Source organism: Maylandia zebra, linkage group LG7 (assembly GCF_041146795.1).
Source record: "Maylandia zebra isolate NMK-2024a linkage group LG7, Mzebra_GT3a, whole genome shotgun sequence".
NCBI classification, from domain to species: domain Eukaryota; kingdom Metazoa; phylum Chordata; class Actinopteri; order Cichliformes; family Cichlidae; genus Maylandia; species Maylandia zebra.
In genome coordinates this window covers 45,659,872-45,686,625 of record NC_135173.1, presented here as the reverse complement: position 1 = coordinate 45,686,625, position 26,754 = coordinate 45,659,872, and the positions used below count along the sequence as shown (strand labels likewise).

General features: G+C 40.0%; 4 protein-coding genes across 6 annotated transcripts; 3 read left to right on the top strand and 1 right to left on the bottom strand.

Moving 5' to 3' along the window:
- The first annotated feature begins 1,042 nt into the window (after positions 1-1,042).
- rnf185 (ring finger protein 185) lies at positions 1,043-6,043 on the top strand. 3 transcript variants are annotated; one of them, XM_024803323.2, is made up of 7 exons: positions 1,043-1,169; positions 1,406-1,674; positions 3,254-3,272; positions 3,402-3,514; positions 3,604-3,658; positions 4,688-4,805; positions 4,886-6,043. In XM_024803323.2, exons 2-7 carry the CDS (start codon positions 1,511-1,513, stop codon positions 4,984-4,986), a joined length of 570 nt encoding a protein of 189 aa, XP_024659091.1. In that variant the 5' UTR covers positions 1,043-1,169; positions 1,406-1,510; the 3' UTR covers positions 4,987-6,043. The 3 variants fall into 3 exon arrangements, with proteins under 3 accessions (XP_024659091.1, XP_024659093.1, XP_024659092.1); XM_024803325.2 differs by having other exon boundaries at positions 1,044-1,169; positions 4,889-6,043; XM_024803324.2 differs by lacking the exon at positions 1,043-1,169 and having other exon boundaries at positions 1,176-1,674.
- Positions 5,862-9,429, bottom strand: LOC112430010 (uncharacterized). Its single transcript, XM_024803322.2, has 2 exons — positions 9,161-9,429; positions 5,862-6,934 (listed from the first exon to the last, which is right to left on the bottom strand). The coding sequence occupies exons 1-2, from the start codon at positions 9,288-9,290 to the stop codon at positions 6,222-6,224; spliced, it is 843 nt and encodes a 280-aa protein (XP_024659090.1). The 5' UTR covers positions 9,291-9,429; the 3' UTR covers positions 5,862-6,221.
- A 6,320-nt stretch (positions 9,430-15,749) lies between these two features.
- On the top strand, positions 15,750-17,399 carry LOC112431577 (visual system homeobox 1). The gene is made up of 3 exons (XM_076887078.1): positions 15,750-16,703; positions 16,785-17,017; positions 17,156-17,399. The coding sequence occupies exons 1-3, from the start codon at positions 16,487-16,489 to the stop codon at positions 17,234-17,236; spliced, it is 531 nt and encodes a 176-aa protein (XP_076743193.1). The 5' UTR covers positions 15,750-16,486; the 3' UTR covers positions 17,237-17,399.
- A 703-nt stretch (positions 17,400-18,102) lies between these two features.
- ess2 (ess-2 spliceosome associated protein) lies at positions 18,103-26,101 on the top strand. Its single transcript, XM_004538122.6, has 10 exons — positions 18,103-18,496; positions 20,883-21,051; positions 21,183-21,266; positions 21,477-21,646; positions 23,043-23,160; positions 23,289-23,422; positions 23,598-23,700; positions 23,997-24,106; positions 24,190-24,305; positions 24,404-26,101. The coding sequence occupies exons 1-10, from the start codon at positions 18,350-18,352 to the stop codon at positions 24,681-24,683; spliced, it is 1,431 nt and encodes a 476-aa protein (XP_004538179.1). The 5' UTR covers positions 18,103-18,349; the 3' UTR covers positions 24,684-26,101.
- Positions 26,102-26,754: the final 653 nt, after the last annotated feature.

Sequence of the window (26,754 nt, the reverse complement as noted above, 5' to 3'; positions counted from 1 at the left end):
CTTTATTTATTGTGCATAAATAGTGAATTGTCCTGACACAATATTGCGTTTCGCTTCTGTTATTATGGTACATTGACAAAAACATATACTTTTATTCACAGGATAAAACAGTTGTTTTGTATCACTAATTGCCCAGTACGATTACAGCATCCAATATTATTGTCACTGCTACATTTCTGTGATGCTACCAGAAATTATTTCCACTACTAATTAATTACCGTTGAGCTCAAAGGTCCTATTAATAAACGGTTAAGGAATGTGTATTTATGATGACAATTTGTGAGACTGGTAAACTTATGATACGTACGATGGTCTTTCGTTCTACACGGTGCATTTCAAGGTCCTGCACCCATCCGTCGGTAAACTGTACCTGGGCTTGTTGCAGTGACCTGAAGTTACTAAACTTCATGAGTGTATGCACTCACTCCAAGAACCGTATGATTATAAATATGCATATAAATATGCTAAGATGAGATAGCTGACTTCATCTAACTAGCAAATGTTTTCCAGGCTACGTTGGTGATGCAGTTTTTTTTAATGTGTATGATATTTTTGTCATGCGATTTTAAAGCTGGTCCTACAACCGCATCCAAGAATAACATGCAGCTTATCTCAGAACTGTCGGTGAAAATTATTCTTGGAGCTAGGTTTAATTGAGCTGCATTTTAAAGAGGTGCAATTTCACAATTTGTGTATATTTTCTAAGTTCACTATTTTGTCATGTGTTGAGAAAAACACAGATTTTAAAATTACATGGTCTAATATTTACATTTAGCATAACTGCAACATTATTTTTTCTTTTTTTTTTTTAAAGACTCGAAAGGACTTGAAATTCAAAGTTTCAGACTTGTGACTTGACTCGGACTTTTACACCAGTGACTTGAGACTCGACTCTGACTTGCCTGACATTACTTGAGACTTGACTTGAGACTTGACTTGAGACTTGAGGATAAAGACTTGAGACTTACTTGAGACTTGCAAAACAATGACTTGGTCCCACCTCTGCCATTTACCATTTAAAGCTCTGCTTAAAAGTGGTGGAACCTTTTGTCAGGTTCACCTGAAAGGCCTAACTGAGGGCCACAAAATCCCACGGATTCAGTCTTAGCCACGCCCCCTCCAGGGATCTACTACCGGTTAAGTGGCGTTGCTGAAAGAGTGATGCAAAGGTCTGTAAGGCTATTTTCTAGACTCCTCACAACAAATTATGAGTGTCACTCACCATCCAATCATTTTCTGAGTGACACCGTTTAACATCTGTCGCTCAGCTGTTGGTTAATCTCTGTGAAACTGTCGTTTTGTGCTTAGTTTTCCTTGTTTGCTAACGTTAGCGTAAATGTTCGACATGGACGTTTCTTCCAGCAGGGTATTTTTGTTTGTTTTCACTCCTTTCTCCTCTCGTTAGCCCCACTTCCTGGCCACTGGACCTCTTTATGTGTATGTATTGAGACCCCGGATGCCATTGTAGTCACCCCAGCTACTTGTTTAGAGGATTTAAGCTGTGTGACAAATGGCCAACGCTGCTCCTCCGACTCCGGGCGTTGAAAACGCAAGTCCCGGATCTAGTAGCTCGGCTGCCGCTGACAGTGGCAACCAGGACAGCACCTTTGAATGTAACATATGCCTGGACACCGCCAAGGACGCCGTGATTAGTTTATGTGGACACCTCTTCTGGTAAGAAGCGTGCTGCTGTCTGTGACACATGTTTATATTTTTAATTGTGAGCCACAGGTGAGTCGGGGACACATCAGCATAGCTCCTAAAGACCAATATCGGTTTGTAACTGGCAGACATGACGAGATCGTTTCCAAGCATGCATAACTTATCACATCATACTTGGCAAACACTGAACGGAAATGCTAAGTTTTGGTAGAAGTTAATAGTAGTAGTTAATGTTGCCTGTTTATTAGTAAATTGTGAGGCAGGTCCTACAAAATTTCAGATGTGCAGTGTGACATCCAACATGTAAACAGGGATGGTTTGAGTTCACCTCCACTTCTGAGCCTCTGCAAATGTAATACAGGCCAACCTCGGTCCACACAGAATAGCCAAGGGGTGTGCTATAAAGTGAAGTGTCTCAGATGTGGCTCGATCACTTTGGTAACTTACGCTGAACACACAACCTGGTTCATAACAGGTTATATTCAGAGTTTTGCTTTAAATAAGTATCACATTTGCCCTAATTGTGGTCCTTCACCTTACTAACACTGTCAAATGAAGCAAACCATGCATCATGCATTCAGTTGGTGAAACGTGCTTTGATTCTTAGTTCTGATTAGTTGCCAAGCCTGTTTTAGAAAATTCATCAGTGTATTTGTGGGCTATTAAGTGGCTTTACAGTGTGTGAAGTTTCTCTCTGATATGAGATGGGGAGGAGGCACAAACCGAGCCCTGGGGGTTCACAAGCTCGTGCACTCCCACGAATATTAGGACGGTTGAGCCAGGGTTGGCCGTTGTTATGAAATCTGTGCAAAATCAAATATGCATGGTGAACTCCTGAAAAACAAGAACAGTCAGAAGGACATTTTATTTGTAAGCTCTTTATCACAGAGAATATTAAATCAGTCAAATATACTTCCCTTTGATTAGGCCACAAACTGAGTGATTACCAGATCTTCTTCATGAGGCTTTGTGACACTGACCTGACCTGACAACACCAAGGGCTCTGAAAGCAATGTGCAGCTGTCCTGTCACAAATAAGCAGCAGCTCCAGGAGTGCTAAAAGAAATAAATCAACTTGTGAATTCACAACAACTCTGTCATCTGACACTTTTGCAGCTCCAGCGGTCCTTTCTGCAGTTTTATTATGTTTGATATATCTTTATTCCTGTAGTATACACAGTGTACCTGTTGTGTACACAGACAGCTGGAGACCTGCTGGTTGAGTAGTCGTTCCTGTTATACTACTTTGAAGCCACCTGGAATGCCTGTGTAGTTGGTGCACTGGGGTGTAAATTCTCACTGGATGAGTCTTTTGTGTTCACAAAAAATACCCAAGCATGCAAGATGAACTTTACATTACTAGGATCCAAGCAAACCCCAGCAGACTTACAGACACAGAAAGCATAATCCCGGCCTAAAGCAAAGAAAGCCTGACCCTGTAGAACATGCTTTGTAGTACACCCCTTCTGGGCAAAATTAAGTTAAATTTTCAAATTTAAGTTCCTGCTTTGTGACTCATAGGTGCTCAAGGACATTTAATATCTAACTAATCAAGCTTCTCCCATCTTCATTTGCATCTCCTCCTGATTAGCTGGCCTTGTTTGCATCAGGTAAGCTGAAACCGTTGTTTCCTCTTGTTTTTGCACTCCACCAGAAGCAGCACATCGTTACAGATAAAGGAAGCGATTAGCTTCTTCACTTTTTTTTTTTTTTTTTTTTTTTTTTTTTAAATTTTGTAGTGGCTGGAGACTCGACCCAACAGACAAGTGTGTCCAGTATGCAAAGCTGGTATCAGCCGAGATAAAGTAATCCCCATATATGGGCGCGGAAGTACAGGTCAACAGGATCCAAGGTGGGTAAAATTGGTGACTGTGATAATTAGATAGTATTAAATATTAGTGATTTGGAGTCATTTTGGGTAATTCTGGTTATGTTTTACAGAGAAAAAACACCCCCACGACCACAAGGACAAAGGCCCGAGCCAGAAAACCGTGGGGTAAGTACTATAGATCAGTATACAGGGCTCTAGAGTGCGACCAAAGTGTACTTCAAGAACAGTTTCCCATCTCAAATCTCTGTTTTATGCATTATTCATTCGCTTATTATTACCCGCCAGTCTACTGTTGTTTACAGCGCTGTCGGCTGCTGTCTGTCAAGAAAGCCTAATTTCTGCTGTTCAATACTGAAGAAGTTTAGACTTTTTAAAATTGTGCAAAATTGCAGAATATTTTTAAGGTTATCTGCTATAAAAAGCCAGGCCAGGAAAATCTTCATGTTTTTCTGTGTTTTATTCTCAGTTACTTTGACACAAAGGCATCTGCAGTGATGCTTACACACCACACAGAAAAGATCAAAAGAACGATTGATAACCTTTTTGTTAAGTTAAGGCCTGATCCGTCTGAAATTCATAGCCAGTGCTCTGACACGGAGCCATCAATCTCTGAACTCTGAAAAAGCACAGTGTACCCAGGAAACACATATGCTGCGATAAATGCACTGCCCAAGTGTCCCCTCTCCCCCCCTCTGCCTTTCAGCAGCAGGCAGCAGCAAACAGGTAAAACTTTAGTGTTAAGCGATGCAGTTGAAAAATTTGGGTGTGCCTAAGAAAAAAAGTTAGGTGCACCAGTGCAACCGTGGCAAAAAGTTAGTCTAGAGCCCTGGTATATTTTTATTATCATCCTGAAGTATGCCAAATTTTAAGCTCTTTTTAAAAAAGAATTTAGACATAGTGTAGTGTTTTATAGCCCTGTAAGCTGCCCAGCAATATTATGAATTCATGATGAAACCATTGCATACAGTGATGTAGGTTTGCTGTATCCATTAACAGACTGACATTCCCCACCGGGATCTGTTGGATAATAAGTGTGGAGAGCCAGCGCGTCTCCAGAGAATGATATCATTTGGCACTTGCTGTTGCGTCACGTCTCACTTGCTGTACATTAAACTGTACCTCAGATATTGCAAAGACACGTCTGCTCATTAAGGCAACTCAGACTTTCGTAACTTTTGATGATACGTATTACAGGGTTTTCAGGGATTTGGCTTTGGAGATGGAGGCTTCCAAATGTCGTTTGGGATCGGTGCCTTTCCGTTTGGTATTTTTGCAACAGCTTTTAACATCAATGATGGAAGACCTCCTCCAGGTATTTGTTTGTCACACATCACTATGACCGCTCCAAGCATTTAGCATGTCAAATAACCTCCTGTAAAACAATTTCCCAAGCAGCGGCTCCGGGGACACCGCAGCACACGGACGAGCAGTTTCTGTCTCGACTCTTCCTCTTTGTGGCTCTCGTGATCATGTTTTGGCTGCTAATTGCATAAAACTCAAGAGATCTGACACATCTGTGATTCTGCTTTCATACTTCTCCCCCCCCCCCCTCTTGCAATAAATGTGATTATACATAAACAAATGACACATAACTGAACTTTTGTCATTTTCATGCTATAAATAATAAAAAGCAAAATGATCCTACTTATAAAAGCAGTTCAAAGTTTTATACAAACATTCTTTAGGGACTGATGAGTGAAATGTACAGTGTTTAAATTTATTGAAGTGTATGTTGTTATTGTTGCCATCTAAATCTAAAGATCTCCAGATTATTTGGAATTGTATTTAATTTTTTTTCCTGGGTCTGGTCACTGAAACAAGGTCAACCTCAGTGCTGATCATTTGTTGCAAAAAAAGTTTTCAGAAACCCCAAAGTTTCATCACACAATTAGTGGTTTAGTCTTGCTAGTGATGGCGACATAGTGTATGGGTCTACAGCCAGAAAGAGAAAACAGAACTTTATTCTGCATGGAAGGCATGCTGGGAAAAGACAAGAAAAAACAGTTTGCCAAACAGGACTTTTGGCTTGATGCACTTTGCAGTTAAAGTTATTTGGCTACAGTAACAATGAGCATGTCCTTTGGGACATACTTTGGGGATCCAGTGATTATTTTAACTGAGTTTTGCAACATAACAAAATTACTTAAATGTAATCTGAAGCTGTTGAACTGTGTGTCGACCTTTACAGATGGTAGTGACCTTAAAAAAAACATCTGTCCAGGAACTGCTCGAAATGAAATTACCCGATCAGAGCATAAATCCCACTAAATAGCTGAGGGTGACTTCAAACGGACACTTTTTCAGAATACAAGAATCTTTATTTTAGATTTAAAAAGAAGCATGTAAGCAGAAAGAGTCATTCATTAAACAGTGTTCACCTACGCATTTATTCTCATCAGTTTACTGTATGCAATTGTAATTACATGTAAAATACTGTAATTATTAGAGTAAAAATTAAGACTGACTAAGAAACAGCTTTTTCGAAATATGTTTGAAATCTATTGATAAAGTTATGTAAATAAAGATTAACTGTCTGTTTATGGTGTAAATCTAATGACCTCATTGCCTCTAAGTCTTTATTGCCTAATAAATACACTAATCAGGGGGAAACAAACTACCGTACTTCACATAAAAAATTTCTTCAATATCTACCACTTTTACTAATTCTGTGGCAGAAGTTTATATAAAAGAAATACAATAAAGTATTTTTTTAAAAGTTTAAATGTAATCAGTGCTGTGTTTCTGTCTCCACCTTCTTTTCTTGAGACGCTGAATGTGTAACGTTGAACTCTGCCTCGTACATAATCTGCTGGATCTTTATTTTCGTCTCGCACCTCTTCTGTGGAGCGAGTCTCTTCAGAGCGGGAACAAAGCTCAGCAGGAACAGTTCATCCTCGTCCCGCGGCTTAGTGGGAAAAGAGGGGACATTGTCTTTGACCAACCATTTTGTCGGCATGGGCGTACTTTGGGAGGAAGGTGCAGACGGCGGCTCTTGGGCCGGTTTCCGTTTCTGTCCAGTAACGCCAGTGACAGGCGAGACCTGTGGGGGTGATGGTATCTTGGCCAGAACAGCCAGCTGAGCCACCTGTGTGTCCTGAGTCGCTGGAGGAAGCTGCGTTACAAATGTCACCTGTGGTTTGAGGTCGGGCAGACTCGCGGGGACCTTTACAGCACTCTGTGGTGTTTTGATTGCCTCTGACAAAGCGGTTTCTCCATCCACGTTGCTAGAGTCTTCAGGGTTGTCGTGGTCCTCATCATTGTTGGCAGAGATTTCCTGCAGTCCACTTCTTGACCCAGTGAATGGCGCAATGAAGTTCATAAGTTGTCTGTATTTCCATTTGCTTTGAACGTTTTCTCCCTGCTTCTTGCTTTTAAGCTCCATTCGGACCTCCTTCAGGTACCTGTCTCTCATGTTCTTCCATCTTCTTTTGCAATCCTCGGCTTGAAAAGTAGAACATCAGAACGTAAGAAGCAAGAAGCCACAGGATCATTTCTTAATGAGCAATAATAAATATTCAGAAGAGTAAAACAATGGTCTTTTGAAATGAACTGCTCATTGCTGTCCATTTTAGAAATATTTAAAAACTGAATACAACATCTGTCAAAACAACAACTAAAACCTTTAATTGTATTGACGTGTAATACAGTGTTTCTGTTTAAAACTGGGGGCTGTGTGGGCTTAATGTTGTCAAACTTTTTATTCACATGCTCCTAAATCTGTTTGCATTGCAGGTCTATTCTTAGCTGCAAATGTGGGTGAAATGCTCGCGTTTACATCGTTTAGCCCATCTGCGTGCTACAAAGCCGTGCCTTAATATCTGTCGAGAATTTTTTTTATAATTAAATTATCTGAAATGATGCAGACCTACTGTATTGAACTGATTTTTTTCCCCTCATCTCTAGAGTAAAGCCTACCACTGCTGACTTGATCAGTCAAGTCATTTTGCATCGAGGGGCACATACAGCCCACTTTGATCTTAAGTGGCCCAGTAAAACTATTTTTGTCAGTGTAAAGACATTTAATTGCACATTTAATCCTTAAGATATCTTACTATGAAATAAAGAAGTGTCATTTCAACACCACATTTCAGTTTTTCAACATGATAAATGTGTATATATAAAAAAAAAAAGTTTTGGCAGTTTTTCGCAATTGATGAAAATTTTGTTTTAACCAACATTTTTATAGTAGACAGTAAAAAACAGGACCTTTTCTGTCATATATAATTCATTATCTGCTTTAATGTAGCATGAATGGCTGTTGGCAGTTTGCCTTGTAATCGGAAGGTTGCCAGTTCGAGCCCCGGCTTGGACAGTCTCGGTCGTTGTGTCCTTGGGCAAGACACTTCACCCGTAGCCTACTGGTGGTGGTCAGAGGGCCCGGTGGCGCCAGTGTCCGGCAGCCTCGCCTCTGTCAGTGCGCCCCAGGGTGGCTGTGGCTACAATGTAGCTTACCATCACCAGTGTGTGAATGTGTGTGTGAATGGGTGGATGACTGGATATGTAAAGCGCTTTGGGGTCCTTAGGGACTAGTAAAGCGCTATATAAATACAGGCCATTTACCATGTAACATTGCTCAGGTGATACCAAGGGGCTCAAAGTGCGCCAAGAAAACATCTCCCACCTCATTACAGCACCATCAGCCTGAAGTGTTGGTACAAGGTGGCATGGATCCATACTTTCATGTCTGTACCTAACAACACTGGTGAGTGTGTGTTTTTATACTAGACCAGAGTTTTACCTGGCCCAGAAATGGCCTTTTTAGGTGGTTTGTTGTTGTTTTTGTTTGTTTGTTTGTTTTTATACCCATGCTTAGTTGTGCTTTTATTTAAGACAGTGAACCTGAAGTAACATATTTACAGCCATTTAATAAACAAAAGGAATTATATTTATCTCATGCGGTTTAGTCTAGGGGAGGGTCAAATTTCTCACCAGGCACTCCAGGTTAACTCTTTGCCTCTTATTTCTTTCTTCTTCCTTTTTAAATTTTGTATTCTTTACTTTTGAGTGACTTTCCATGTCTGTCACTTTGCTACTGGAACACCTGAATTTGCCCAATGAGGGAGAATAAAGGACGTTTCTTTTCTTTTTTTAGAATTTTTCTTTATAAAGAAAAGTGACGCGCTTTGACGATACTTTCATCTCTTTGTACAATTTTTATTTGTGCTCCTTTTTCCTTGCAAAGTCTGGAGGTCATGAGTTCACCCCTTGGCCGCGAAGCAGTGCACCTGCTTGTATTTGAGGCTGGGGGCTCTCCCTGCCCACGAGCTTTCGAAAGAGGCACGCGGCTCTACGACTCCGTACCGGAGCGCAAATATCTTCTTTCCTCCGCCGCGCGGTGCTGAGCACGCGGCGGGGAGCGCGGAGGAGCGGGACCGTGCGGTTCGGTGCAGCGCGGCCTGCGCACCTCGGGCCCACGACGGCGGCGTGCGAGCGAGCCGCTACCGCTAGCACGGTGCGCGCGACTGCATCCACACCGCAGGTCAGCCGTGCAGAGAAACACAAAAACCATTACAGATGCCCCCAGGTCAGTGTGAGAAACAGCCGCAGCTCTCAGAAAAGCGCAGTTAACATTTCGCGTCCTTTCAGCCCTCCGCACCGAAAACAGCTGAACAAATAATAACTGCCATTAAAGTTGTAGCGAACAGAAAAAACAAGCGGCACACTCACTCGGAAGTCCCAGCTCCATGCTGATGCTTCTCCAGGAATTTGTCCGACTTTCTGTGCAGCGGTAATTCGGCAGTGTAACGTTGTAAAGCTCCGGGTAATTAAATACAGCCAATATTAACTTATCGTCCATTTTGCCCCAGCGTCGTCTGTGCTGCGCGGACGCGGAAGCGGCAGTCTTCTCCCGCCTTTTCCGCCCAGCAGCTGCTGCTAGCGCGTGTTATCGCGAGTGGCGGGCCGCCTGCCGCGCCGTGCCGTGCCGCTCTGCTGTCAACACTGCAGGCTTCCGCCACACGGGGGCGCACGTCACCTGTCAGCCCTGAACTATTGAGCGGGGAAGCTTTAATATGTATGCTTAATAATAACAATAATAAATTTCAAAAAATGTGTCTTTCTTTTTGAAACCTCTTTTTAAATATAAACTTTTATCAGAAAGTCTGTTATTTGAATTTTTTTATGATTATTGAATCAGAATCAGAAAGGGTTTTATTGCCAAATGTTGAGTGGGTTTACAACATTAGGAAATTGCTGCGGTGCTTCAGTGCAAACATACTGTTATAAATACTGTTATAAATTAAGCTTAAATAGACATGAAAATAAAAATGAGAATAAGAATTAAAAGTGCTAAGTAGACAGATAGATATATACATGATATATACATGAGTGCAGGTGGTGATCAGTGCCAAACATGGAATGATGCAGTGAACACAGCGTAGGGTCATGTGTTAGTGGTGGGAACATTGTACAGCTTTAATGTCTTGTGACATAGGATGCTTTGAAGGGAGCCATTGAGTTTTCTTCCTGTTAGAGATGTTACAGAATAGTAGCTGTTGCAGTTTACCAGTGTCATCTTTGTCACATTTCTTTATTTTCATATATATATATATATATATATATATATATATATTAGGGGTGCAACGATACACAAAATTCACGGTTCGGTTCGGTTCGATACTTTGGTGTCACGGTTCGATATTTTTTCGATACAAAAAAAAACGTTCATGCCTTTTTAATTTGTCATTTATTAAAATTATAAATATATATTTTAACTCAAAAGTACAGTTTTTAAATTTAATGTTGCTGAAACAACAAAGTAATAAAAAAAATAAATATATCTGATTGAGGAATCACTCATCTTTGGAAAAGAGAGTTTATTACAGAGAAATGGTTCTTTCCAAAATAAAAGCTATACTATACGCTTCTTCTGGGCTATATTCTCAGCAGCATATTAAACATATCAGGTCCCCATAAGGAGAATCATGTGCTAACGGCTGTCTAAATGACTCGGGTAAAGTTTGTCGTTGCACCCCTAATAAATATATATACATATATATATTAGGGGTGCAACGATATTCGTATCGATATTGAACCGTTCGATACAGTGGTTTCGGTTCGGTACGCATATGTATCGAACAATACAAAATTTTTTATTTATTTTATCAACTTTCCTTCTGACGATGCTGTCTGTGTTGAGCGCTCAGTGGATCTGCGCTAGACATTGCAGCCTAGGTGGAGTAATCAAACGCAGATTCACTGAGCGCAGGGCAAGCTAGCCAGACAGGAGAGATGTGGCGTTGGAACTATTTTGGTTTTCATGTGGCGTATTATTATTATTATTATTTGTCCATGACGTGCTTACCTTCAGGGTAATATCAGAATCAGAAGTATTCTGATTCTGATTCTGATTCTGATATTACCCTGAAGGTAAGCACGTCATGGACAAAAGTAAAACAGTATGTTGGATGTGCCATGCAATGCTCAATTACATTGGTGGGAGCTAGTGCGTTAGCGCAGTTAGCTCGTTAACGTGTTGGCCGTCCAGCCCCACGCACTGGGCGATCCGCAGTAGCTCGTTAATGGAGATTTGCCGTGTTGTGGCGTTAAAATCATTTCAGATTAACGCTGACAGCACTAGTGGGAACAAAACGAATGTGACTGCACATTTACTCTGACATCATCCTAGTGCAAAGACAAAAACAACAAGCATGCTACAAACTTTACCCGAGTCATTTAGACAGCCGTTAGCACACGATTCTCCTTATGGGGACCTGATATGTTTAATATGCTGCTGAGAATATAGCCCAGAAGAAGCGTATAGTATAGCTTTTATTTTGGAAAGAACCATTTCTCTGTAATAAACTCTCTTTTCCAAAGATGAGTGATTCCTCAATCAGATATATTTATTTTTTTTATTACTTTGTTGTTTCAGCAACATTAAATTTAAAAACTGTACTTTTGAGTTAAAATATATATTTATAATTTTAATAAATGACAAATTAAAAAGGCATGAACATTTTTTTTTTTTGTATCGAAAAAATATCGAACCGTGAATCTTGTGTATCGTTGCACCCCTTATATATATATATATATATATATATATATATATATATATATATATATATATATATATATATATATATATAAATTGTCGTTATTATTATTATTATTACTTGGTTAATGTGTATTATAACAATATCAAAGCTGGCACATTGGGGGAAAGTCTGGAAGAAAAAAGAAAAGGGAAGAGAATATAATAAAATGATAGAACATAATTAGAAAAGCACAACACCTGGAAGAGAAAAATATGCAAAACCACAGATACACAAATCAACAATCTAGTTAAGACAGTTTACCACATGAAGACTACCTCTAGTATTCAGAAGTCAACACTGCAGGGCACACACTTTTCTAAAGTGGTTATGAAGAAAGCACAAAAGACTGCCATTGTGGGTCAAGTGCATGTTAACATTCGCCACTTTTCCTGCACCTAAACAGCTCCCAAGAGAGGAAATGTTGACACAGTACAAAGCAACAAGCTACTTCCACAAAGAAAAGAAAATGCAGCTACAATAAAGGCAGGAAAGATGCCGGCTGACTCTGTGGGAAGGCAGTCCTCGGAGCTTTTGTTAGCTTAATTTCTGGCTTACAATATTTACCTAGCTGGAAAAGTTGCATTCAAATATACTGTAAAACTGTACATGTAGGATTTATGTGTATTTATGTTTTAAGTCATACATACACGGATTTCAGATTAGCGTGGGAGATTAGAAGTGCTCTTTGTTTAGTTTGTTGGGAGCTAATCACCTAATATTTTATTAATTAAAGACACATTTCATTCATTATTTAATGATGTACTTACTTAAGTTATTTTGGCACCCTAGGCTTTCCTTAATGTCATCACCATACTGAGGCATCTCTATAGGTTAACCTGTGATTGGGGGTCTCAAGTAGACTTTATTTCATTTTAAGGAGTCAAAAGTCAAAAAGGTAAGGAAACCCTGGCATATAACCTACAGGATTTCTGCATTTATTACTGAACGTTGTCAGATCTTCATCTAAGTCACAGTTATAGACAAACACAATCAATAAGGTACTCAGTGCTTTTATTCTCATGTCTTTATTGAGTACACGAGTAATCAATTAAGGTGCAGGGATAAAAAAAATATTAAGTGAACCAAAACCCCTGTGCTACAGATTTCTCCAACTGCTGAAGTCAAGTGTCCCAAATGTAAGAGGTGAAACTGGAAGCATGGGCTGGAGGGGCGTCCCTCCCCCTACATGAACGCACACAGAGTATGATTAAATTCAAAGTGCACATCTAACACAACAGCTTTCACAGGTCCTCAGAGGTGACTGGAAAAAGCTTGAAAAGGCCTTTTAAGGGCCTGTGTCGATCAATCCACAGTGAAGTGTGCACTCCTTTAAAAAAAAAAATTAAAAAGGTGATAAAGAGCAGAACATCTGCACAAACCTCTTGAAGTCTTTGTTTATGTGTGCATTTGAGCTGTCAGTGAAATGAAATGAAAATGATACAAATCGAATCTTTAATTTGTTTAATGTGTTTTTTGTCTGTTTAGCTGTTATTTATTTTTTGGGAAATGAATAAAATTGTAAATATGAGTGTGAAGAGGAAGCGAGTCTCTATAACCTGAGCTGCAGAATGAAAAAAGCAGACCAAAAAAAGAAATTGCGCAATTTTTCCCTGTTACTCCCTTTTTGATTCCATCTTTTTCTTGCAAGCTCAGTCTTGCGCCATGATTTTGAAGCAAAACAAACTAAACACCAGATCCCACTTCAGGTCCTTGAGGGGATATAATATATATTTTTTAAAAACACAATAAAGAAAAACATTGTGCAATGCAATTAAAAAATACTTTATGCAACAATGGAGTGGTACTCCAGATTCCTCCTCCCTGTTGGTGCATTATGTCTACAGTTTTTTTTTTTTCTGCACAAGTTCAGGAGGAAACAGAAAGAGTAGGAGGGTGTGATCCCCCGGTCGCCCTGATTCAATCTCTGTTTCTGCAGGAGGTATTGGGCCTGGGTCCAAACACCAAGCACCAAGCAGAGAAGCTGAGCATTTTCACACGTCAGCGTTCTGCTGCCTTGCACAGCTCCCTGCTCGTTTATCAACAGTCCGTGTGTGGGTGTATTTATAATCCAGTGTCTCCTGTCTGATGTGCACTGATTTGATTTGTGTCCTTTAATCTTCTCATTTTTTCCACCCACGCGCTTTCTGTCTGACTAGCCATTTAAAATATAAGACTGTGACACGTAACCCTAAAGAGCGCACACGCTCAGAAGCATCCAAGCAAATCAACATTCTGTGTGGCAACTAATATTTTCCAGGCTCTGTCTTTCAAATGCAGTGTCACACAACAAAAAAGAAGTTATTATAATGATTACAGTGTCTCATTCACCCTCCGCCTCATTTAGTTTATTTATTCAGTCTTCTCATAAAACACAGACAGTGTCATCTTCTTCTCTTCTTTCAGCTGCTCCCTTTAGGGTTCATCTGCCTTCATCTCATCGTCTCCCCAGCCTCCTCCTCTGTCACACCAACCCCCTGCATGTCCTGCTTCACTACATCCATGAATCTGCTCTATGGTTTTCCTCTTTTCCTCTATCTCTCCTCTCCAAATCTCCAAACCATCTCAACCTTGCCTCTATAACTCCCACTGACAATCTTAGCATCCAGCTCTTCCACCTTCAGATCCACCTCCCGTCTTATTGTTAGTGCCATCGTCTCCGAACCATACATCACAGCAGGTCTCACTGTCGTCTAATCATCCTTTCATTATTGCTGTTATCCTTCCGTCACAAATCACCCCTAACACTCGTGTCCTCTCGGTCCACCCTCCTGCGCTCTTATCTTCACCTCTGTTGTGCTCTGTCCACTGGTTTGGATGACTGAGCCCAGGTACAGCCTGATATTTCACCTTCACTACCTCTCTTCCTTGCATCTTCACTGTTACACCCATCTTCCTCTCACTGACACACATATTATGTTTTGCTTCTTCACCTTCACTCTCTTCACTTTTTTGTGTATTTCCATCTCTGTCCTTAATCACCCTGACCATCAGTTCAATCTCTCATGAGTCCTTTTCTTCTTCCTTAGCGTCCAGCCTCAAATATAACTCTTTGAAAGCCTTTTTCTTGTCTCTTTGCTGCTATACGCCTAGCCTCCTGGTACCCCTGCCTCCTCTCTTCATCTCTTCGATTATCCCACTTTTTCTTTGCCAACTCCTTCCTTTAAATACTTTCCTGTATTTTCACAACCAAGTCTCTTGCTTTTCTGCCCAGAGGATACAGCAAAAGCCTTCTTGCCAGTTTCCTTCAGCACTTTAACAGTTATCTGTTATCTGCACAACATTCTACTTTTTTCAACCTCCACTATTTAATCCTTGCCTCTGCCTTCACGCGCTTCCTCTTGTTGATTTCCATCCTACAGACTACTATCTGATGCTGTGTAGATACATCCTCCCCAGACTTCTGCAGACCTTCTGCACTGGAGATAGTCAACCTGTCCACCTGTGTATTGTAGAGGCAGCCAATCAGAAGAATGTTGACAGAGGTGCTGAGCCAAGGTCCATTTTAATGATTATGATTATGAAATTATTATTTTGAACAGTTATTCATTCACAACTACCTTATAATACCATACCAACATACTTTATTTATAAAGCACTTTTAAAAATACATTGTACAATTCATGTGATATTCAGTGTAATAAATTCCAGCATATCAAGCAAGATTTTTCCTTAAGACAAAGAGTTTTATACTATTTTTGAATCTCCTAAAAATGCGGAAAAGAATTCATCTGCCACCCATCGGCTGTGGTTCTTTTCTCTTTTACTCCTTGTACCAAATATTGCTTACAACAATAAAATGGATCTTTATTGTTGTAATCCCCAGTAATGAATTTTGAACTGTTTGAACCAACATGGATATAGTACAATTCCTTCTATTGAGAACCACAATAACTGCAGATAAGGATCTCACTTTCTGCGCAAACTATACATCAACAATCTGGATGCTATTAAACCCGAGTGAAAAGGATGAGATGGTGTTTATTGTTATCTGTTTTCAAAAAGCGCTTATAAAGGGAGCTTAGGACAGATTGTGGAAATCCATTAATTCTCTGGGAGGGGGAAAAAAAAGGTGTATTGCCTTGTATGAAATCACAGGATTTGTCGGGGTTGGAGGTGGTGGTGGTGGGGGGGCTGAATTTAACCTGTAATAGCTTTACCTCAGCTGCGCACATTGTCAGAAAAGTCAGACTGAAAAGACTGCAGCACAAAGATAAGACACATGATGCACGATCGTGAATACAAACGACTGGGATGGATCCATATCTCTGAATTTTCTCTCTCTGTGTGCAAACATACACGGGCCAAATGAGTCACCCCATCATCTGCAGCGCCCTAATCACTTTGTAATCACTTTAAGTCTGCATTGTTGTTGACAGTGTAGCCCCAGCTTGTGTAAATAAATATACCAATTTATGCAGGATCGTTTGTTGACAGAGCTATACGTGGAAGCGACATTATGAAGTGAATTTGAAGAACTAATCCTCAGACTCAGCATACACAAGTCTGTGGCCACACCAAGAACGCTCATCTTTAAATCCAGGTTTCTAATACCAAGAAATCCCCTTTCCTCTAAAACCTTAACAATAAGGATCTTAGGAGCTCTCCACTTCTCATTTTATGCAGCGAAATCTGATTTCTTTTGAAGAAAGGAATGAGGCGAGATTAACTGAATCTGCCATCCTCCCTAACCTCTTCACAAAACTGCCCAGATTAGCAAGGAATTAAGTTTCAACCGTTTTTATGTGTCTGGTCCATAGGGGGGGATTATGGTTTTGCTTCTTTTTTTTTGGCCTCCCAATTTCACTATAAGGGCTTGACACGCTGCTGTAAAGAGAAGAAGGAGAAGGAGAAGAGCAACTGAGGCTCGAAAAGTCCTCTGTGTGTGTGTCACAATAACCTGTGATCACCACTGCTTTTGAGCTTTCACTGAAACCTCTTTGGAGGTGGACTGATCAGGATGGAGAGGCAGAAGTTCCCCTTTACTATTGAGAACATCCTGAAGTATCCGAGCAGGAGTGGAGATAAACGGTCCTACGGAGCGAGTGGTCTTGGCTTAAAAGAGAAGACAGTGAGTCCTGCTGGAGGCCAAACAGAGGCGGTTCATCATGCCTGCCTGTGCTGCTGCTACTGCTCCCACTGTGCTGACATACTCCAGCCTGACTTCATCCACGAAGGTAGGACCATACCTTCCGCTTTTGTCTGTGGTTGAGCTTGATTCTGCTCCCCCAACCTTAAATCAGACCTCCTCCCTGCAGCTTGTCAGTATGGCTGGAACCCAGCAATCCTCTCAGATTCGTGCAGGCTGGGAGACACTCACAGGGAGGAGCAGTCACCCAGTCAACAGAGGCGAACCCGGCGTCACCGGACCATTTTCACTGAGGAACAGCTGGACGCGCTGGAGGAGCTGTTCCTGCAGAACCAGTACCCAGATGTGAACACAAGAGAGAAACTCGCACAGCGCACTCACTTAAGAGAAGAGAGAGTGGAGGTAACACTGCAGCATCACATAATTGTTTTTATTAAATATGATGGTCTGCTAATAATGTAAATGTGAATAAAGACTACTGTAGATACTGAATTTAATAAAATGACAGCTCAACAATGTTGCCTCTTTTCTGTCAATCAGGTTTGGTTTAAAAACAGAAGAGCCAAGTGGAGACGTCAGAAAAGACTTTCATTTGTTGTGGGAAACACAGAAAAAAAGTGAAAAAAAAAGAAGTTTGCATGGCTCTGTGTGATCCAATCAAAATAGTTTGCATATACCTATATGTAACATATAATTCTTATATGTAACCATATATGTAAAATCCTGGCATGTATTGATACTATTACTGTAAGTAAAACCTTGAATTTGTAAATGGGTTGTTGTAGTTTGCACAGACTGTTAAAAAAAAACGTGTCCTTGAGAAAAAATACAGTTGTCTGGGGATTTTTTTAAGAAAAGAAGAAATGCCTTTTTTGTGCCACCAATAGAAAACGCAGCTAACTTATTATTATTACGGTATTATTATTATTATTTTTTATTTTTTTAATAGAATTTTAACGCCTTACTTTATCGATTTCTTTAGCATTTCTTTGTCAAACAAACGACCAGGGGGTCAGAACTAGCCCGCCAAAGAGTCCAACATGGCTCAGTGGATGGTTTGCTATATCTGAAAATTACAATGAAGTCATTAATATGTTTAGTATGTCTAATATAAATTTTCCCACAAAATGTTGTTCGTTTCTGGTGATGACAGGCATGAAAATGTTTCAAAAGTTTAAATCACTTCTGACTAATTGTTTACACTGTAAATAAATATATAAAAAAATTATTAAATTGTTAGGCACTAAAAACTCCACATGTGAAGGTCTTGTGCTTTTGTAAAGCCACTGTGAGACATGACACTAGAGTTTGTCTTCTGTACTGTAAATGGAGTGTAAGTGTATTTCATGAAACAAAAACTATATAAAGCCTTTTTAAAAATTATATATATAAATATTTTTATTATTTTTTTTATTTATTTAAGTTAAGGTCTGCGAACTATCAAACCGCTGTTGGCTTTCAGGGTTTATTTTGGAAAATTCTAGCGAAGCCGTAAATTTCCGGTGACGTAATTGTTCGGCTGTGCGTTGTTTGTACGCTGGTGGCTAAAAGTCAGCTAACGTGTTAGAGTTGGTGGCGTTGGGCATTTTTAAGTATCGGGTTTTTACGTTGTTGGTTAACTATTTAAACGGTGTTAACCCACTGAAAGAAACACCCTCTAATAGCTTAATTTTCGTCGCTATTTGTAGTAGAAGATTATTTAGCCATCTGGCTAGGAGGCTAACAGGGACCACAATGGAGGGCAGCGCCAGCGTGAGGAAAGCACTGTCCGGGACTCTCGTCCCTTTGGCGGTCTCAACAGTGGCTCTTCAACAGCAACCAGAGGATGAGGAGAAGGGAACGCTGAAGAGAAACGTCCTGGATGAGGAGGAATACATTGAGGTAAATAATAGCAGACATAGACAGGCGCGACTGTGTTAGCTAACAACTGTAAGTTAGCAGGCAGGTAATGTACAACACAGCTACATTTCTTTAGACTAAATACTTTATTGTACTAGTCTGGACAGACATAGAAGTGTATAACAGCTCCAAATATTATGCAGTCAGTGTGGAAAACGTGTTTACTTATCAAATCTACGTATAGGTTTAAAGTAAGGTGCTTGTTATGACAGTACTTCACGATATGAAAGTGCAATAGCAAATTGCTCAAGTAAGGATTAAGTTACTAAATTTACATGAATAGCATGGTAATGGCATGCTTATACCCCGAAAATATTTGGTTAAAAATTGTTTAACCAGTTGCACCACGACGAGACACTTAAGTAGCTATCAAAAAGCCCTAAATAAATCTAGCTGGATATTAGATCACTCTTCTTAGAAGAATTGTTAGAGTTCATTTAAACTGATTTGGTTCCTGGCACAGACGTGGCTTTAACCGCAGTCCACAAGTTTTACAAATTTTCTTGTGTTGGAGCACACAGCCCATTGCCACAATGCCATCCAGAGGGTCTTTTAATAATGCTACTGTTTCACACAGTGGGGCAGTCAGACCACAGGGTCTCTTGATAGGACCTAGATGGCCATCAAGGATCTGGTTCTCCACACTCCTCAGTCTGGTGAGTGGGGTCCTGTGTGTCTGTATACTGTGGCAACTCAGAGTTTAAGCTCAGAGCAGGGCTATATGTTATATTTGTAAGAAAAAGGGAAAAGCTCTGCCAAAACAGCTTTCCCACCAGATTGTTGACACAGTAAAACAGATGTACAAAAAGTCTCTTCAGATATTAGTTGCCACACTACCAGGAACATTGCCTGGGCAGTAATTCGAGGTGTTCCATGAGGGGAAATCTGTGCAGCAGAATCCTTGGCAGTGCCTTACACGGTTGCTAGGGTCACCTGACTTAATCTGGTCTCAGGACCCACTCAAGCTTCAACTATTCTGCCATTGGCTGACCAGTAAGTTTTTCCTCACGACACTGCTAGTATAAGTCATCTTCATTGTTTACTGCAACTTCTGTAGGCAGGAGGGAAAGAAACCTAATTAAAGTTACAAAAGTTACCACGGTTCTGTGAACTCCCAGATAACTGCCAGTCATGCAGTTCACTTGGAGCATCTCAGTGCAAGAACATTTATAGAGATCGGATGTAGGGTACCGGGGGGGTTTTATGGTGTACACGCGTAGGTAGCCTACAGGTCACACAGTTGACTTTGTTTATATGAAATCTCAACCTGCACTGAGCACAAGAAGACATAGCTGCATTGTTTATTGTCACTGGCAGTCTTCTGGGAATTCACAGAACCATAATTACCTTCGTAACTTCTGTTTGGAAACCTCACCTTTAGTCCTCCAAATGTAACTCTTGACATTGTGGCCAATGAGCTCAAACTTTGTCACTTCTGACCATAAAACCTTTCTCCAGAAGGCATTTGGCTTCTCCATGTGGGCAGCAACAAGTTTAAGTCGAGTTTTTAAAGGTATCGATTTTAGAGCAGAGGCTTCTTTCTTGGTCAGCTCCCAGTTGGTCCACAGTGAGTGGAAAAACTTTTTTTTTCTTCAGCAGTTTTCAGTTCATGGCAGGTTTTATGCCTTGGTGGTTACAGGGTTGTTCCTGAACAGCCTAACCAATTTCCTGTCATCTGAGGTTGACAGTTTGGATTTTCTTTAAGACCTCTGCAAAGTGGTGACACATCTGTTAATCTTTTACGTACAGTTATTTGAAATGATGATCTTGTAATCTGCAGTTGTTTAGAAATGGATTCAAGAGATCTTTGCAACTTGTGTAAATCTAAACTTCTCATTCTTAGATCTTCATTGTGTTCACTGGACCTTCCCATTGTTCTGCGTATTGGTCAATCCAGTGACTACAGTCAAACAAATCCTTTCTATGCTGGTGAAGAGAAAATACCAGTTGTAGTCAGTCGTGATCAGTTACACAAAGTTTTGTCCTTGTTGTGTCCTTGCCCTTGTTTTGGCTTTGTTAAACCTTTAGCAACACTCAAAAGATTTTAGTGTGTGTATATATTGAACCTGTTTACATATATCTAACCCTGTTTGAATTAGAGAAAATCCAAAGTGAATTCAAATGTGTACACTCTTGTTTTTTTGTTGTTGTTAATTTTTTAATTGATTAAAGTCGTGTACTGTGCAGTAATTGCACCATGGAAACAAACTATTCAAAAAAAAAATTAAGACTAAAATTACCATGACATCCATGCCCATGATGAGTGTATGTAAACATCTGAACACATCTCTATGTGCCATAAGCCCATATTTCCTGGTAATATGTCCTCTGTATTAACCTTCTGCTTGTGTTTTGTTTTTGTTGACAGAGCTTAGAGAAAATTATCCAGAGGGACTTTTTCCCAGATGTGACAAAGCTGCAGGCACAGAAGGAATATCTTGAAGCAGAGGAAAATGGAGACCTGGAGAGGATGAGAGAAATTTCCATCCGATACGGATCTTCGTTGACAAAATCTACACCGCAGTCTTCTGCACCATGTGAGTGAAGTGGAATTAAATAAGACATTATGTGTTCTCCAAGTAAAATACTTGTTAATGATAAAATACTTGAATTCAACAGGTGTTTTTTTTCTCATTCAAATTTTTTCTTTCTCTTCTGTTTGTGTAAGATGTGACGCCTGCTAGCTTTGAAACACCAGTGGGCCAGTTGGGATCCCCTGCTTCCACTTATTCTGCTAAAGCTGTAGATGGAGGTAAGTAAGCAGGGTGATGAACACATAACGACATGCAGTAAATGTGTAATTTGTTAAAGCTTCACATCCACGTCTCGCTGTTAATCCTTCTTTTGACATTTACATGCTTTCCCATATTGTATACCATTCTGTTTCTCATTAGTGGTTAACATGTTTGGCACTAAATTGATCGACTATGAGAAATTATTGGTATTTTTTCTTTTTTTCTAGAGAAGAGGGCTGACGACACAGAAGAACAAAATCTGCCCAGCCTGGACCGCTTCCTCGCTAAGAATACCAGTGAGGATAATGCATCCTTTGAACAGATAATGGATCTGGCAAAAGACAAGGAGAAACTGAAGCATGCCTGGTTGTATGAGGCTGAAGCTGAATTCAAACAGGTATGGATGGTTAGCTGTGTAAATGCAGGTGTGCTGATCTGTTTTCTGGGGCTTTCATATGTTCACGAGTGTCAATTTATCGCAAAAACTTGTAAAAGTATTTAAATCATTGCATTAGTTTCCCACAGACTTAAACTCATAATTTGTGGTGATGTGGAGCACGTATGTTAGGGATGACCATTTAAACTAGAATTGTTATTCACCAAAAACTAGAAACAGTTTTTTTGAGATTGCTCACTCTAGCTTTACCTGGTGGAGTTTGCGGTGAACCAGATTTTTTTGTTTTGTTTTTCAGGCTGTAGTCCTCTTTGGCTCTGCATGTTTCCCCTGTTTTATATAGTAGCATCGCATCTGAATGTGCCACACGCCTTTTATCTGCCAGCAAATGGAAGCTAATGTGTTGCTTCTTCTATTTGCTCATCGCATGGTGGTCAGCGAACAGTTTGTAGGACCATTAATACCACTTCCTTCTGGTAGAGGTGCATTATATATTCACTTAGTATATATACTAACTAATTATATACTAACTAATTAAATTATACTCAGGATTTATTCCCCCCTTTAATAGCAGTTACATTGCTTAAAAAAATACTTTGTGCAGCTGTTTCTTGTCTTAAAGGATAAACAGCATTTTCCATTCTTTTTAAAACAAGAAAAAAGAAACTCATGTCTGGTATGACGTAATAGACTTGTGCCACCAGAAGGTGACATTAGTGCACCCAGAAGCTTTGTCAGCTGCCAATAAACAAGAACACGAAGCTATTTCCCAGATGCTACTGTACAAACAGAAGATTGCTTTTATAAAGATTTTTACCAAGACAGTCTTGTGCAGAACTCCTTAAAAAAAAAACCAAAAGACAAAATAAATGTAAATAAACTTTAGTCACTCCACCAGGTAAAGCTAGTGTGACGTAGTGTAACTTCTGAGAAGAGTTTGGAGTTGAAGAGGATGAGTATGAGTCCCTTATTCTAAAGATAGACTCCTAACAGGAGTCTTTGTTTCACAGTCTTTCAAAATAAGAGCAACAGGCTTGTCGAGTAAAGTAAAAGTGTAAAGTGTGCGTGTTAGTCCCCATAGGGAAATAGTTCCTCTGCATTTAACCCATTCACCCAGTGAAGCAGTGGGCAGCCACCAGTGCAGCGCCCGGGGAGCAGTGTGTAGGGACGGTACCTTGCTCAGGGGTACCTCAGGGTAGCCGTTCAGTGGAGTCGAACCCCCGACCTTCCGATCATGGGGCCACCACTCTACCTACTGAGCTATCCCTGCCCCTGAGTAGTAAACCACTCACCTAAAACATGCTAAACTGAGTCACCAAATAGACTTAGGTGAGTGTTAATAGATCCTACCTCTTGGCTGCATTCAAATCATTTATAAAAGCTTGTGATTGTTTTCCAGCGTCATGAGCAGAACCTTGCCTTACCATCAGTAGAGAAGGCAGCACTCGAATGCACCAAAGCTGGACTGGAGACCTGGGAGTACAAAGCCAAGAATGCCTTGATGTATTATCCAGAGGGTAGGAGGCTTGAGCGTCGGTAGTTGTGTGAATTTGCAAAATTGGCTAAATTCACTTGTGTGTGTCAGTGAGTGAGGTTTTTATTTTGTTCTACAATTATTATTATTTTCTTCCTTTTTTAAAATCAGGTGTTAAAGATGATGATGCCATCTTCAAGAAACCAAGGGAGGTGGTTCACAAGAACACTCGCTTTGTTGGAGACCCATTCAGCAAAGCTCTCAACAAGAGCCAGATTCAGCAGGCAGCAGCTCTCAATGCACAGGTAGGTGTTGTTAATGTGATACTGTATTTAAAACAATGACTGTCGTTGCCTTTATGTGCCACTTATTTCTGAATGAAGTGCTTGCACTGCCTGCCAGTCTGTTCAAATGGAGGTAGGGGAGGCAAAAAAGTGGATTTCTTGATGATGCAGAACATATGTTGTGTTGTTTCTGTAGTTCAAACAGGGTAAAGTAGGTCCTGATGGGAAAGAGCTTATCCCACATGAATCCCCATCAATGAATGGATATGGTTACGTAAAAACTCCTTCACCTGCACCTGGTGAGTAATCTTATTATTGTGCTTTGCATAGAACAGACCTGTTCCATTATCTGACTGGGGCAGCTAAAGAATTAAAAGTTTACCACATTGAACTGTTTCCTTATCAAAGACGTGATGTGACTACGTTTCGTCTGTTCGCTTCGCCTGCTGCCAAAAATCAAGCCCCCCCCCTCTCATTGTTAGCGATTGTGGTATTTGATAGACAGCAGATAAAACATGAATACCAAAGTATCTGTTTCCACAATCAGCTTGGAGCTGCTTTGGCACTAGATCTCTTAATGCATTTGTCCTTTCAGGTGTAGCTGAGTCACCTCTGATGACCTGGGGTGAGATCGAGAGCACACCATTTCGTCTGGATGGATCAGACACCCCGTATGTTGAGAGGAATCATGGACCTTCTTTTAAGGTGCTGAGAATTTACAGGTGGATTGATGGTTAATTTGTAATTGTTTAAGTAAAATAGTTGACTTTAATTACCTTTTGTTAAAGATCCCAGAACCAGGGAGACGAGAAAGGCTTGGTTTAAAGATGGCCAACGAGGCTGCCGCTAAGAACCGTGCAAAGAAACAGGAAGCGTTACGAAAAGTCACAGAGAACCTTGCAAGGTATTGATGCTCACTGCGTCTGTCATTTCATTTCTACCAGAATTAAAGTTGTGAAGTCTTGAAGAAATGAAACTAACATTATATTCTTTGTCTTGCAGCCTGACGCCTAAAGGTTTGAGCCCGGCCCTTTCGCCTGCCCTGCAACGGCTCGTAAATCGGACTTCCAGCAAATACACAGACAAAGCACTGCGAGCAAGTTACACCCCATCACCCTCACACAGACTCGCTGCATGCAAGTCTCCCTTCGGGGGCCCGGCGACTCCTTCGGGAACGCCAACGCCAAACAAAGCAAAGACTCCAAATTCTCAGGACGTCACGTCGCTCACAGACAATCTGCTGCAGCTTCCCAAAAGACGGAAAGCATCGGACTTTTTCTAAGAGCAGCACCTCTCTGCTTGGATTGTACAAAAAAAAGACTTAACATATACATTAAAGAGCACATCATTTTGCTGGAGGACTGGAAAAAGAAATAAATGGTGGAGTAGAGACTATAAAAACTTTATGCACTAAAATGCAACAAAGGTCATTGTAGGTCCAAGAGAAATAATTTGAATGTCTGAATTCTATTTTGATTTTATTGTCTTTATCTCGCATACAAGGGTTTTTGTTTGTTGTTTTTTTTTGGGTTTTTTTAAACAGCTCCTGCTACTCTAACAGACTGACATTCTCAACAGACAATATTTGCATATTTTAAATCATTTGTATTGTCATTGAACGTTTTTCCCAAAAAATTCACAGATAAATGAGATGACATTTCAGAGTTTCTCTGCTTCACAGGAATTAATCAGGACAGGAACAGGAATCTCCGGCTGCCGTGTTTCCAAATGGGAGAAGAAAATGTGTTTTATTAAAGCTTGAGCCTGCTCTCACCATCATAAAGATGTAGAACCCTTTCCTAAACTTTCTAAATGTAAAATATACCTTTTGGGGCTAAAATCTGTGTTTGCAATCAGATAATGAATTGTCAGCCGTATAGTTTTGTTCTCCCATCTGTTGGTGCTAAAGGAGTTGGGTCAGGGTCCAAATAAAAAGACCTGTCATGCTTTTATGTTTTCAAATGCTCCAGTTTGCCTTCAGTCTGGTTTGCTGTCAGAACTGATGGTAAAGAGGCCCCTTTTTTTTTTTTTTTTTTTAACTTGCCACAGATTTAAAGTGTCACCCTGTCAGTTGTGTGCATCCTAGTTAAAGTTAACATTTTATTTGATCTAAGTATGTTTTATCTCAAAGAAAAAGGTGCTTGTGTAGAGTTGCCACACACTTTTCATGTCCATATGTCCATTTAAAGAATGATTGGCCTGACTAAAAAAATATATATTTTTCCAATGTTAGAGATTCCTTTCTTGTGCAGGACAGCACTAAGACATGGCAGAGACAATATTTACATTTAAAATAAATAAAGCCAATACGAAACTTCAGTCAAGTAGTTATGAAAGCTTGTCAACGTTTTAAGTTGCTATCTCAAAGTTTTGATTACAGATGGCAAAAAAAGTTTTGGGTTTTTTGTTCAGTGGTGGAAAGGAGCTTCCATAAGTAGGTGTCATCTGACAATACAGCTATTTTCGTACAAAGGTCTCACCTGTTTCCTCTTACCTCCATTTTTTGATAGAGGTAAGGGTGAATAATAAAACATTATTGTTTCAGCTGAATTTACTCCTTTTTAATAAGCTACTGACTCTAAATGATGTTGTAGTAAAGTGGGAAGAGATTGCATTCACTGTCTGTGTTGTCTGAAAGAATAATTCCACTGATCATTAGGTCTTCTAGTGCACAAACAATGTGATTTATTTTAAATGTAAGCTTCTTCAGTTCAATTCAAGTTTATTTATACAGCGCCAAAACACAACAACAGTTGCCTCAAGGTGCTTTACGGTAAAAACTCTGCAGTAGTTTTGGAGAAAACCTCAACAGTCAGATGATCCCCTGTGAGCAAGCACTAGATGATTGTGGGAAAACTCCAGTTTACCAGGAAGTGACCTCTGTTTGGATCAGGCTCAGGGAGAGGTAGCCATCTGCCCCAACCGGCTGGAGGGGTTGAATGGAAACTTAAGTAAGATTCATAATAGCTTTAGGACAAGGTTTGTCATCCACATTCCACAAACTTCATCTAGACATGTTCCAAATGTCTGGCACGATTTAGTGTTGTTGGGTTAAACTATACTCTTTCTCAGCTGCTTTTTTCCTTAATTTTTTATTGAAAAAGACTATTTGGTTTAAAGTCTTTCAGAATTGACATAGGTTTGTATAACTTTGCAGGATAAATTATCTAAAGTTTAATTTTCTTTAAAAAAAAAAAAAAGTTCTAAAAAGAAAACATAAAATGTGCACACAGCTTGAAATATGTGCAAATTATCTGAAAGTAAATATTTTCAGCTTTAAACTGAACTGACTGTTTTAAATACATTTACAACAAAATAGAAAAGACAATACTAAATACAATCAGTTAAATTTA